This window comes from Pelophylax lessonae, assembly GCF_965119305.1.
Source record: "Pelophylax lessonae genome assembly, chromosome: 1".
In the NCBI taxonomy this organism is placed as follows: domain Eukaryota; kingdom Metazoa; phylum Chordata; class Amphibia; order Anura; family Ranidae; genus Pelophylax; species Pelophylax lessonae.
Window position 1 is genome coordinate 399,106,606 of NC_138768.1, and position 13,245 is coordinate 399,119,850.

The 13,245-nt window shown below is 40.5% G+C and overlaps 1 protein-coding gene across 2 annotated transcripts in view; it reads right to left on the minus strand.

Annotated features, from left to right (window-relative positions):
- The window catches only part of TEK (TEK receptor tyrosine kinase), a 180,471-nt gene that overhangs the window by 94,030 nt on the left and 73,196 nt on the right, over positions 1–13,245 (minus strand). For both annotated transcript variants that reach the window (XM_082247009.1, XM_082247008.1), the window contains exon 3: positions 4,461–4,571. In XM_082247009.1, coding sequence (XP_082103135.1) covers positions 4,461–4,571 — 111 coding nt within the window. The remainder of the gene's footprint in view (positions 1–4,460; positions 4,572–13,245) is intronic.

Below are 13,245 nucleotides of genomic sequence, written 5' to 3' on the forward strand. Positions count from 1 at the left end.
GTGAGTACACCCCTAACATTTTTGTAAATATTTTATTATATCTTTTCATGTGACAACATTGAAGAAATGGCACTTTGCTACAATGTAAAGTAGTGAGTGTACAGCTTGTATAACAGTGTAAATTTGCTGTCCCCTCAAAATAACTCAACACACAGCCATTAATGTCTAAACCGCTGGCAACAAAAGTGAGTACATCCCTAAGTGAACATGTCCAAAGTGTTTATATTTTGTGTGGCCACCATTATTTTCCAGCACTGCCTTAACCCTCTTGGGCATGGAGTTCACCAGAGCTTCACAGGTTGCCGCATGAGTCCTCTTTCACTTCTCCATGACGACATCAAGGAGCTGGTGGATGTTAGAGACCTTGCGCTCCTCCACCTTCCGTTTGAGGATGCCCCACAGATGCTCAATAGGGTTTAGGTCTGGAGACATGCTTGGCCAGTCCATCCCTCATCTTCTTTAGCAAGGCAGTGGTCATCTTGGAGGTGTGTTTGGGGTCGTTATCATGTTGGAATACTGCCCTGCAGCCCAGTCCCAGGGAGGGGATCATGCTCTGCTTCAGTATGTCACAGTACATGTTAACATTCATGGTTCCCTCAATGAACTGTAGCTCCCCAGTTCTGACAGCACTCATGCAGCCCCAGACCATGACACTCCCACCACCATGCTTGACTGTAGGCAAGACACACTTGTTTTTGTACTCCTCGTCTGGTTGCTGCCACACACGCTTTATACCCTCTGAACCAAATAAGTTTATCTTGGTCTCATCAGACAACAGGACATGGTTCCAGTAATCCATGTCCTTAGTCTGCTTGTCTTCAGCAAACTGTTTGCAGGCTTTCTTGTGCATCATCTTTAGAAGAGGCTTCCTTCTGGGACAACAGCCACGCAGACCAATTTGATGCAGTGTGCGGCGTATGGTCTGAGCACTGACAGGCTGACCCCCACCCCTTCAACCTCTGCAGCAATGCTGGTAGCACTCATTCGTCTATTTCCCAAAGACAACCTCTGAATATGATGCTGAGCACGTGCATTCAACTTCTTTGGTCGATCATGGCGAGGCCTGTTCTGAGTGGAGCCTGTCCTGTTACCGGAACCACTGTATGGTCTTGCCCATTGTGCTGCAGCTCAGTTTCAGGGTATTGGCAATCATCTTATAGCCTAGACCAGTGATGGTGAACCTTGGCACCCCAGATGTTTTGGAACTACATTTCCCATGATGCTCGTGCACTCTGCAGTGTAGGTGAGCATCATGGGAAATGTAGTTCCAAAACATCTGGGGTGCCAAGGTTCGCCATCACTGGCCTAGACCATCTTTATGTAGAGGAACAATTCTTTTTTTCAGATCCTCAGAGAGTTCTTTGCGATGAGGTGCCCTGTTGAACTTCCAGTGACCAGTATGAGAGCGATAACAGCAAATTTAACACACCTGCTCCCCCTTCACACATGAGACCTTGTAACACTAACGAGACACCAGGGAGGGAAAATGGCTAATTGGGCCCAGTTTGGACATTTTCACTTAGGGGTGTACTCACTTTTATTGCCAACGGTTTAGACATTAATGGTTGTGTGTTGAGTTATTTTGAGGGGACAGCAAATTTACACTGTTATACAAGCTGTACACTCACTACTTTACATTGTAGCAAAGTGTAATTTCTTTAGTATTGTCACATGAAAAGATATACTAAAATATTTACAAAAATGTGAGGGGTGTACTCACTTTTGTGAGATACTGTACAACCATGTTCATATTTAAAAGGGTTTACCTATATAGTACAACATTTTAAACTTGTATCTTTAGAAATATTGAGGCTGCAATGGTGATCCAATTACTTCTATACTTTGAGTCATTGACCCAGGGCATACAGATCAAGAGTTTTAAGATTTTGATCCGAGTTTAAAACTGATCTACAGCCAGTTATATGTTTAATATTGTTCTAGTTTTTGCAAATAAAACCTGTTGACAAACTTTTTAGCCTATGTCAAGTGCTGGTTCTATGCAGCAACAGGACCTGTCCTAGGCCTTAAAATCTTTTTTTTTTTTTTTAAATGGGTAAAACAGAAGGCATTTACAAACATGACAGGCTCATGAGATGTTCTCATGTACTAGGGTGTGATCTAAACTTTGGAATTTTGGCTATTGTTATTACTGTTACTGTACTGCGGTCATGGAAAACAAAAATCTATGAGTTCTTCCAAAAATGATGTTAGTGTTGTAACAGATTATCCTGGCTCAGAATCTGTGACCATGGGATGAACAATGTGGTCATATACTTGCCAGATTCTTCGTAAAACCCAATGAATTCTCATATCGTTTTATGTATTTACATATCTGTGCCACAGCATGCTGTATTGTGGAAATATTATTAGGACTACTGTGGACATTTTTCAGGATGTGTTTTATTTAGCTTGTCATTATAGCTCATGTTGGTTTGCTTGCAATACACTCATTGGAGCATGTCAGCGGTTTAGACATTAATGGCTGGCTGTGCGTTGAGTTATTTTGAGGGGACAGCAAATTTACACTGTTATACAAGCTGTACACTCACTACTTTACATTGTAGCAAAGTGTCATTTCTTCAGTGTTGTCACATGAAAAGATATAATAAAATATTTACAAAAATGTGAGGGGTGCACTAACTTTTGTGAGATACTGTACATACTGTGTGTGTGTATATATATATATATATATATATATATACATACAGTGCCTTGCGAAAGTATTCGGCCCCCTTTTGCCACATTTCAGGCTTCAAACATAAAGATATAAAACTGTAATTTTTTGTGAAGAATCAACAAGTGGGACACAATCATGAAGTGGAACAAAATTTATTGGATATTTCAAACTTGTGACTAATGATGATAAATAGAATCCACCTGTGTGTAATCAAGTCTCCATATAAATGCACCTGCACTGTGATAGTCTCAGAGGTCCGTTTAAAGCTCAGAGAGCATCACGAAGAACAAGGAACACACCAGGCAGGTCCGAGATACTGTGGTGGAGAAGTTTAAAGCCGGATTTGGATACAAAAAGATTTCTCAAGCTTTAAACATCCCAAGGAGCACTGTGCAAGCGATAATATTGAAATGGAAGGAATATCAGACCACTGCAAATCTACGAAGACCTGGCCGTCCCTCTAAACTTTCAGCTCATACAAGGAGAAGACTGATCAGAGATGCAGCCAAGAGGCCCATGATCACTCTGGATGAACTGCGGAGATCTACAGCTGAGGTGGGAGACTCTGTCCATAGGACAACAATCAGTCATATACTGCACAAATCTGGCCTTTATGGAAAAGTGGCAAGAAGAAAGACATTTCTTAAAGATATCCATAAAAAGTGTTGTTTAAAGTTTGCCACAAGCCACCTGGGAGACACACCAAACATGTGGAAGAAGGTGCTCTGGTCAGATGAAACCAAAATCTAACTTTTTGGCAACAATGCAAAACGTTATGTTTGGCGTAAAAGTAACACAGCTCATCACCCTGAACACACCATCCCCACTGTCAAACATGGTGGTGGCAGCATCATGGGTTTGGGCCTGCTTTTCTTCAGCAGGGACAGGGAAGATGGTTAAAATTGATGGGAAGATGGATGGAGCCAAATACAGGACCATTCTGGAAGAAAACCTGATGGAGTCTGCAAAAGACCTGAGACTGGGACGGAGATTTGTCTTCCATCAAGACAATGATCCAAAACATAAAGCAAAATCTACAATGGAATGGTTCACAAATAAACATATCCAGGTGTTAGAATGGCCAAGTCAAAGTCCAGACCTGAATCCAATCGAGAACCTGTGGAAAGAACTGAAAACTGCTGTTCACAAATGCTCTCCATCCAACCTCACTAAGCTCTAGCTGTTTTGCAAGGAGGAATGTGCAAAAATTTCAGTCTCTCGATGTGCAAAACTAATAGAGACATACCCCAAGTGACTTACAGCTGTAATCGCAGCAAAAGGTGGTGTTACAAAGTATTAACTTAAGGGGGCTGAAAAATTTTGCATGCCCAATTTTTCAGTTTTTTATTTGTTAACAAAGTTTGAAATATCCAATAAATTTCGTTCCATTTAATGATTGTGTCCCACTTGTTGATTCTTCACAAAAAAATTACAGTTTTATATCTTTATGTTTGAAGCCTGAAATGTGGCAAAAGGTCGCAAAGTTCAAGGGGGCCGAATACTTTCGCAAGGCACTGTATATGATTTGCCCACTTGTGCCCTTGACTTTTTCTTACACCTAGTTTTCCTTTTGCATCAGCAGAAATATGGGTCCAGTACTGACCAAATATAAACAGTATTAGTTTCTTAGGGAAAACAACCATGCATTCAAGATGAATGATGATGTTTTTTGCTAGTAATTCTATATTTGATATCTACAGTATATTCGGAGGATGCCAGTTGAAATAATGCTTAGTGTAAGTTCCCTAGCCAAATAAGAAATTAACATGATTCTTCCACTTACTGTTCTTGAAAAATACTGCATCTTCTTCAGTTGGAACCTTCTTTACAAAACTGAGGGTGATGTTGTCCCCTATACTTCCAGTGACTGTTAATGATGTTGGGATAAATGAAGCTGCAAAAAAGGGTAAACAGTCATATCTAAATCGAAATTCCAGGCAAACATCTAAATACAGAGATAAAACACATATAAGGCCGCCAAAGGATTTGTATTTCTGTCCATTCATTCCTGAGATTTTCACAGCTCTGCCACACACAACACAGCCCTGGCTGGCAGGCCAGGAGACCTCATACAGGTTTCATGTACGGGACTGCTGTACAATAGACTGCAAGGGGTTGATACCAAGCAAATTTAGGAACTTACACTGCCTGCTTTTAAAAACACATGTAAAGGCATACTTGCCAACTGTCCCGTTTTTGCCGGGACAGTCCCGGCAAATAGGAGTCTGTCCCGGGTAATTTACATTGTCCCTGGAAGCGCCGTTAATCGGGCTGCCTGTAAATGTTACGCAGAAGTAGTGCAGCTCTATGGGAGAATTATTCCAACTCTGCTACTTTGGCCTTAACCCTCCTCTTATGTTAGGGTCAGAACTGACCTGTTTTCAGGTTTTGAATGTCTATAAGTATCACATAAATTTGTTTATTGCATCAAGATTTTTTTACTTTGTCAGGAACCTCTATTTAAACAATGTAATAGAAAAATAATCCTTTTCACTAAATTATAAAATACTGTGGTGAAAATTAAGACGTTCATGGTGTTGGGGTCAATTCTGACCCAGTTATAACATAGGATTTTAGGACACTAATAAGTGCCAAAACTGAAATCATAAACACTCTCTCTGCTTAGTAACACTGACAGCCAATCCCCTCTCAACCCTGTGAGCTGTAGTTATGGAGGGGCCTATCTCTTTTCCTGCTTGTCTGCTTCTCTAAATAAAGTGAAGAAACATAGGACAAATTCATTTCAGAGTTGCTGACTTTATTTTACCATTTTTTAAATTTGACAATGAGAGGTATGCTATCAAAAGAAAGGTCTAAGGGGTCACACCAAAAATATTAAAAACAATCTTTTCAAGGATAAAGAAGCCTAACAAGGTAACCAAGAGGTAAGAAACAAATTTGATGATAAATAATTATTCAGAGGGTATTTTATGGCTGATTTAAAACACGGGTCAAAACCGACCCGTTAACATAATGGATTGTAACAGAATTCTAACATAAGAGGAGGGTTAAGTTTGAAATTCCCCTTTTCACTTCCTGTAATTGTCTCTATATTGAGTAGACCCTATAATCTGATGATAAGTAGGCGGAGATTAATTATGCAGAGTGGGCGGAGCTTCAGGGAAGTGGGTGTGGTAAGTAATTGATAGCTTTGCTGCAAAGTGTCCCTGGAATTTTTTTTTCAAATGTTGGCAACTATGGTAAAGTGTGTGTAAGGCCAAAGCTTTTTTGTAAAGTACAACTAAAGGCTTCTATACAACAGTCTAAACTAGTACAAAATTCAGCACTGTATAACGCACAGTTGAGCCAAATCATCCTTCATTTGTGTCTCACATAATCTCCCAAGCAGACACTGCAGCTCATAATAAAGGTGAGGATTCAGAGGCAGTGCTGTCAATCCAGAAAGCAGTGGCCAGGACACAGTGTTGATCAAGTGCTGATTGATGAGCTACAGGCTTATGAATCCACAGTGACAATGCCAATAGGCATGCCCCCTGCCACATTTTCTCATCCCACTATAGTCTAAGCCAGTGGTTCTCAATTCCGGTCCTCGGGACCCACCAACAGGCCAGGTTTGCAAGATAACTAAATTACATCACAGGTGATCTCATTTGCTGCTCAGTGATTGCAGTATTCTAGTCTGCATCCCCCAAGGTAATACTTAAAATCTGGCCTGTTAGTGGGTCCCGAGGACCGGAATTGAGAACCACTGGTCTAAGCAGACACTCAGAGTGGCAACTCTGCTCTGAATTCCGGGGCAGTGCAGCATCATTGTGTCACTACTAAATGGAAACTGTACAGGCAGATGCCTTTATAATTAAAGCAGCATTAAACCCAAAAGCAAGGCTTTTTTTTTTTATATTCCAGCTTACTAATTGGTGATTACATTGGTTTCATTTTATTTTTTTAGGCTTTTTTTTATATTCTTTTCACTTGGTGATCCTACTGATAAGTCTGTTGTTTTTCAACAATTTGTTAGCTTTCCTGCAGAGTTAGCAGTTAGAGGTTTGAGACAAACCACCTACCACTGACAAGGGTGCTTAAAATGATCTTTTATTTATTTATATAAAAACTATATCCCAAAAGAAAAAAAAAACCTGCTGGCTGTGACTACTTATGAAATATTATCTGGAGTTTGGATTTAGTTTGTTAGTGTATCTAAATCTGTTAATTCATAAAACACTCCCCCCCCCCCCCCCCAGACTGTCAATGCTGCTGTCCAAAGGTGTCTCCGTTGCTCCTTCATCCAGAGTATAGGCAAACCAATACATGAGGTGTGTTACTGTGGCAAGGTCTCTAGGTGAACAGAATGGGATAAGAAGCCTTCAAAAGAGCTTGAATTGCTGTCTGTGTCCCTGCTGGGGAGACTCATCCTCACTGCTGGTCCTGGTTCAGAAAGCATTAGCAAATCCAGGGCCGCTGATGGGGGGGCATCAATCCTCCTGTAAGGGGCCCGGGCACACAGGGGGGCCCCAACAGCATGGGAATCGGTGCTGTCGGGAAGAGGGGCAATTACAGAAGGGAGCTCTGTGCGGCTCTCTGCAGCAGCTGAAAGCCAATTTCTCCCCCTCCTGCCAGCTTTCAGCTGCTGCAGAGAGAGACACAGACACAGGACATTGTTCCTGTAATTGCTTCTCTGACACTGATCCCCCTCCTTGTTCTGCCTGCTTCTGATCCCCCCTCTCTGTGTCCCCCTCTTTCCCTGTGCCACCCCCCCCTTTCTCATAGCGTTGCAGGCTTCCCTGCAATATAAAAAAATAACAAACTGCAAAAAAAAAAAAATAATAATCATAAAACATTGTAATGAATAATTAAAAAAAAATGTAAAATAAAATAACCAGTGGTCTCTGGTGCCTTGGGGGTGCAGGGGCGCCGCCCCCCCCTCCATCCATGCGTCTGACCCCCCCCCCCCCCAAACCCATGGAGCACCAGCCGCCACTGAAAATAACTGTAAAAATGTTTAAACGTTTTTTAAAACAAATGTACATTTTTTTAAATGTAAAAAAAACAATAAGAAGGGATAATTTACACAGGTTCTCTGTTATGTTTGTGTCCGCTAATAATGATTTTAGTGTATTTTTAGTGAAAATATTGTCTTGCTATATTCTGGGGGGGGGGGGGGGGGATGGGGCTGCAGGGTAGGCTGTAAGGGGGGTCCCGTGATTTCTAACAGCAGCCCTGAGCAAATCCATAATGATTAAGTTGTCACAGAAACAGTAATTGCGGGGAAATTTTCCAGTGGGGAAAACCTTTTCCCTGGACAACTGAAGGAGGAGCTATCGCCTCTTACTTCCTGCTTTGTCTCTGTAGCAGGAAGTGAAAGGAAATTTAGCCAATAGGACATAGACAGTAAAGCAAATAAATAAACAAAAGCGCATGAATATTAACCCCTTTAGGACCGGAGAATTTTCCTGCATTACGTCCAGGCCACTTTTTGCGATTGGGCACTGTGCGACTTTAACTGACAATTGCGCGGTCATGCAGCGGCGTACCCAAACGAAATTTAAGTCCTTTTTTCCCACAAACAGAGCTTTCTTTTGGTGGTATTTGATCACCTCTGCGCTTCATTTTTTGCGATATTATTAAAAAAAAGCGACAATTTTGAAAAAATAACAATATTTTTCTACTTTGACAGTTAAAAAATATCCAATATATTCAATTTTTGTCATATATTTAGGCCAAAATGTATTTAGCTACATGTCTTTGACAAAAAAATTCTCAATGAGCGTATTTTTAACTGCTTTAAGACTGGAAGATTTTACCCCATTCCTGACCAGGCCATGTTTTGCGATTCGGCACTGCGTTACTTTGCGAAGCTGTACCCAAATTAAATTTATGTCCTTTTTTTTCTCACAAATAGAGCTTTCTTTTGGTGGTATTTGATCACCTGTGCGATTTTTACTTTTTGCGCTATAAACAAACAAAGAGCGACAATTTTGAAAAAAATAACAATATTTTTCACATTTTTTATATGAAATTCCCCCAAAACAAGTAAAAATCAATTTTTTTTAACATTTTAGGCCAATTTGTTTTCTGCTACATATTTTTGGTAAAAAAAATCGCAATAAGCATATTTTGATTGGTTTGCGCAAAAGTTATCGCAGCTACTAACTACGGGAAATTTATGTCATTTTTATTGTTTTTTTTTTAACTAGTAATGGCGGCGATCTGGCCGCGAATTGCGATTTTTTTTTGCGGGACTGTGACATTGCGGTGGACAGATCGGACCCTTGACTGACATTTTTGACACTTTTAGGGGTACCAGTGACATTACTACAGTAATCAGTGCTATAAATATGCACTGTTACTGTAAAAATGACACTGGCAGGGAAGGGGTTAACTTTTATTGGTGATCAAGGGGTTAATGTATGCCTGGTGTTTACTGACGTGTGTGGGGGGAGGGGACTGTGTGACACAGGGACAGATCGCAGGTTCAGCTATGCTAAATCCTGCAATTTGTCCCTGCCTGTCACTTAGGAGATCCGCCCGCTTTGTTTACACAAGCGGGCGGATCTCCACACTCGATCCCCGGCGATCGGGGAAGAGCGGCGGTGATCACCTGACTGAATACAGCGGGAGCGAGCCTCCGGAGGCGGCGAGCGCGCCGCCCACAAAGGGAGGAGTCCAGCGACGTAGACCTACGTCGCTGGACGATAACGAACCACTTTGCCGCAGTACGCTCAATGTGAGCGGTCGGCAAGTGGTTAAATAACCAAGTTGCAATAATTTGTGTCATTTATAACTGCTTGGAGAGCATCTTTAAAATAACTTAAATACACATTGAGGTTGATTTACTAAAGGCAAATATACTGTGCACTTCAAGTGCATTTGCTAGATCTGAGGGAATTCTTTGCAATGAGGGGAAAATTTTGCTGATTCCTATCATCCAATCACGTGCAAGCAAAAATGCTGTTTTTTTATTTTTCCTTGCATGTGATTGGGTATTCTTTGCAAAGTGAAGCTTTACCTCATTTACTAAGTTCTGGAGCAAGTGTACTTGCAGTGCACAGTATATTTTCCTTTAATAAATCAACGCCATTATACTGTATAATAAAGTATCTTTGTAAAATATGTTGACTAGTTGAAGGTGCCACATTGTATTAGTGGGTTGATAGAGAACGGGAATTACAGTTTTTTCCGAAGTGCCTCTTACTCTGGTAATCCCATTCTGTAATGACAAGGAACACTTTTAACGTCCAGAGGTCCCCATTTTATGAGAATAAAGAGAAAATAAGGTTGAATTAACCACTTACTGCCAGTTTTATTGCTACAGGGCAGCACCTCTGCGATGGATCACGTTTATTTGTGATCCGGCTCTTCCAGGCAGGGAACACTCATGCACGCTGCCAGCAGCTTGCTCCTGCTGTGATCATATACAGCAGAAGCCCAGCGGCGGGTACCGCAGTCCCAACATCTGCCGGTACCTGCCGATCGTCCACCATATAGACAGAACAATGAACTGCCTATGTAAACAAGGCAGATCACTGACAGGAGGGAAGGCATGGATCCTGTGTCTCTGCAAAGGCCTTAGTAAAAGCACCACACACTGTTTAGAAAAACACTTGCTAGGGACATATTTACCCTTTGATCACCCCTGATGTTAACTACTTCCCAGCCAGTGTCATTAGTACAGTGACAGTGCATATTTTTTAGTACTGATCACTGTTTGGGGTCACTGGTTCCCAAAAAGTGTCAGTTAGTGTCAGAATGGCCACCGCAACATTGCAGTCCCCCTATAAGTCGATGATCGCCACTATTACTTGTAAAAAATAAATAAATAGAAATATCCGATAGTTTGTAGACGCTATTACTTTTGCACAAACCAATCAATCTACGCTTATTGGGATTTTTTTTTTTTACCAAAAATATGTAGCATAATACATATTGGCCTAAATTGATGAAGAAATTGGATTTTATATATATATATATATATATATATATATATATATATATATATATACGTATATATATATATATATATACATATATATATATATATATATATACATATATATATATATATATATATATATATATATATATATATATATATACAGTGCCTTGCGAAAGTATTCGGCCCCCTTTAACTTTGCGACCTTTTGCCACATTTCGGGCTTCAAACATAAAGATATAAAACTGTAATTTTTTGTGAAGAATCAACAACAAGTGGGACACAATCATGAAGTGGAACGAAATTTATTGGATATTTCAAACTTTTTTAACAAATAAAAAACTGAAAAATTGGGCGTGCAAAATTATTCAGCCCCCTTAAATTAATACTTTGTAGCGACACCTTTTGCTGCGATTACAGCTGTAAGTCGCTTGGGGTATGTCTCTATCAGTTTTGTACATCGAGAGACTGAAATTTTTGCCCATTCCTCCTTGCAAAACAGCTCAAGGTCAGTGAGGTTGGATGGAGAGCGTTTGTGAACAGCAGTTTTCAGTTCTTTCCACAGATTCTCGATTGGATTCAGGTCTGGACTTTGACTTGGCAATTCAAACACCTGGATATGTTTATTTGTGAACCATTCCGTTGAAGATTTTGCTTTATGTTTTGGATCATTGTCTTGTTGGAAGACAAATCTCCATCCCAGTCTCAGGTCTTTTGCAGACTCCATCAGGTTTTCTTCCAGGATGGTCCTGTATTTGGCTCCATCCATCTTTCCATCAATTTTAACCATCTTCCCTGTCCCTCCTGAAGAAGAAAAGCAGGCCCAAACCATGATGCTGCCACCACCATGTTTGACAGTGGGGATGGTGTGTTCAGGGTGATGAGCTGTGTTGCTTTTACGCCAAACATAACGTTTTGCATTGTTGCCAAAAGGTTTGATTTTGGTTTCATCTGACCAGAGCACCTTCTTCCACATGTTTGCTGTGTCTCCCAGGTGGCTTGTGGCAAACTTTAAACTACACTTTTTATGGATATCTTTAAGAAATGGCTTTCTTCTTGCCACTCTTCCATAAAGGCCAGATTTGTGCAGTATACGACTGATTTTTGTCCTATGGACAGAGTCTCCCACCTCAGCTGTAGATCTCTGCAGTTCATCCAGAGTGATCATGGGCTTCTTGGCTGCATCTCTGATCAGTCTTCTCCTTGTATGAGCTACAAGTTTAGAGGGACGGCCAGGTCTTCGTAGATTTGCAGTGGTCTGATACTCCTTCTATTTCAATATTATCGCTTGCACAGTGCTCCTTGGGATGTTTAAAGCTTGGGAAATCTTTTTGTATCCAAATCCGGCTTTAAACTTCTCCACAACAGTATCTCGGACCTGCCTTGTGTGTTCCTTGTTCTTCATGATGCTCTCTGTGCTTTAAATGGACCTCTGAGACTATCACAGAGCAGGTGCATTTATACGGAGACTTGATTACACACAGGTGGATTCTATTTATCATCATTAGTCATTTAGGTCAACATTGGATCATTCAGAGATCCTCACTGAACTTCTGGAGAGAGTTTGCTGCACTGAAAGTAAAGGGGCTGAATAATTTTGCACGCGCAATTTTTCAGTTTTTTATTTGTTAAAAAAGTTTGAAATATCCAATAAATTTTGTTCCACTTCATGATTGTGTCCCACTTGTTGTTGATTCTTCACAAAAAAATTACAGTTTTATATCTTTATGTTTGAAGCCTGAAATGTGGCAAAAGGTCACAAAGTTCAAGGGGGCCGAATACTTTCGAAAGGCATAGTATGTATATATATATATATATATATATATTTTTTTTTTATATATACCCTTTAAAAAAAATACAACACATGCAACATTTTACCATGTAAATTGAATGCTTTGATGAAACATATAATAACGCTATTATAATAGTGTGATAAGATTGCAGACACAGTTGCAAGAAATCATATACAGTAGCTTAGTGTTTGATTTACTGCTCCCCATGTATTTGAGCAAGGCGATGGTTCTAGTTCTGTCAGTAGAGTTTCATCTTCCTTTCTAAGTGGCTTATCTTGTAATTGACTTTCTTATAGCAGTATTTCACTGCCTGTATTGATTGCACTGACACACAAACAAGTATTTGAGGAAAGATCTACAAATCTTTTTGATGAAATAAGATGCTGAAATAATTCTTATCAAGAAAATAAAATATAAAAGTAACACAAAAATTACTTTTAGGGAAACTCACTAAACATAAACAATAAATCCTATTTATTTGTACTTCCACTTTTGCAGCCAAATTGGGATAACACCTTCTTGATATGTTATTATTCACATAACTAACTTAACCATTTGCCGACCGCCCCACGCAGATTTACGGCTCGACTGCACATAATCACGTAGATCTACATGATTATGTGGCCGTGGCCACGGCGCGTGCCGCCGCCAGAGCCGCGCTCCTGCTGTGATTGGACACAGTGGGAGTAAGATCACGGGAGGAGCGAACTCGATCGCCTCCAGCCTCCCGTGATCTTCAGAGGCACTGACAGGAGAGCCACCTGCCTATGTAAACAAAGCAGGCGGCTCTTCTGTCAGACAGGCAGAGAGAGATTGTGTGTTTCAGCTAAGCTGAAACACAAGATCTCTCTTTGCCTGTCACAGAGCCCCCCCAGTTAGCAAGC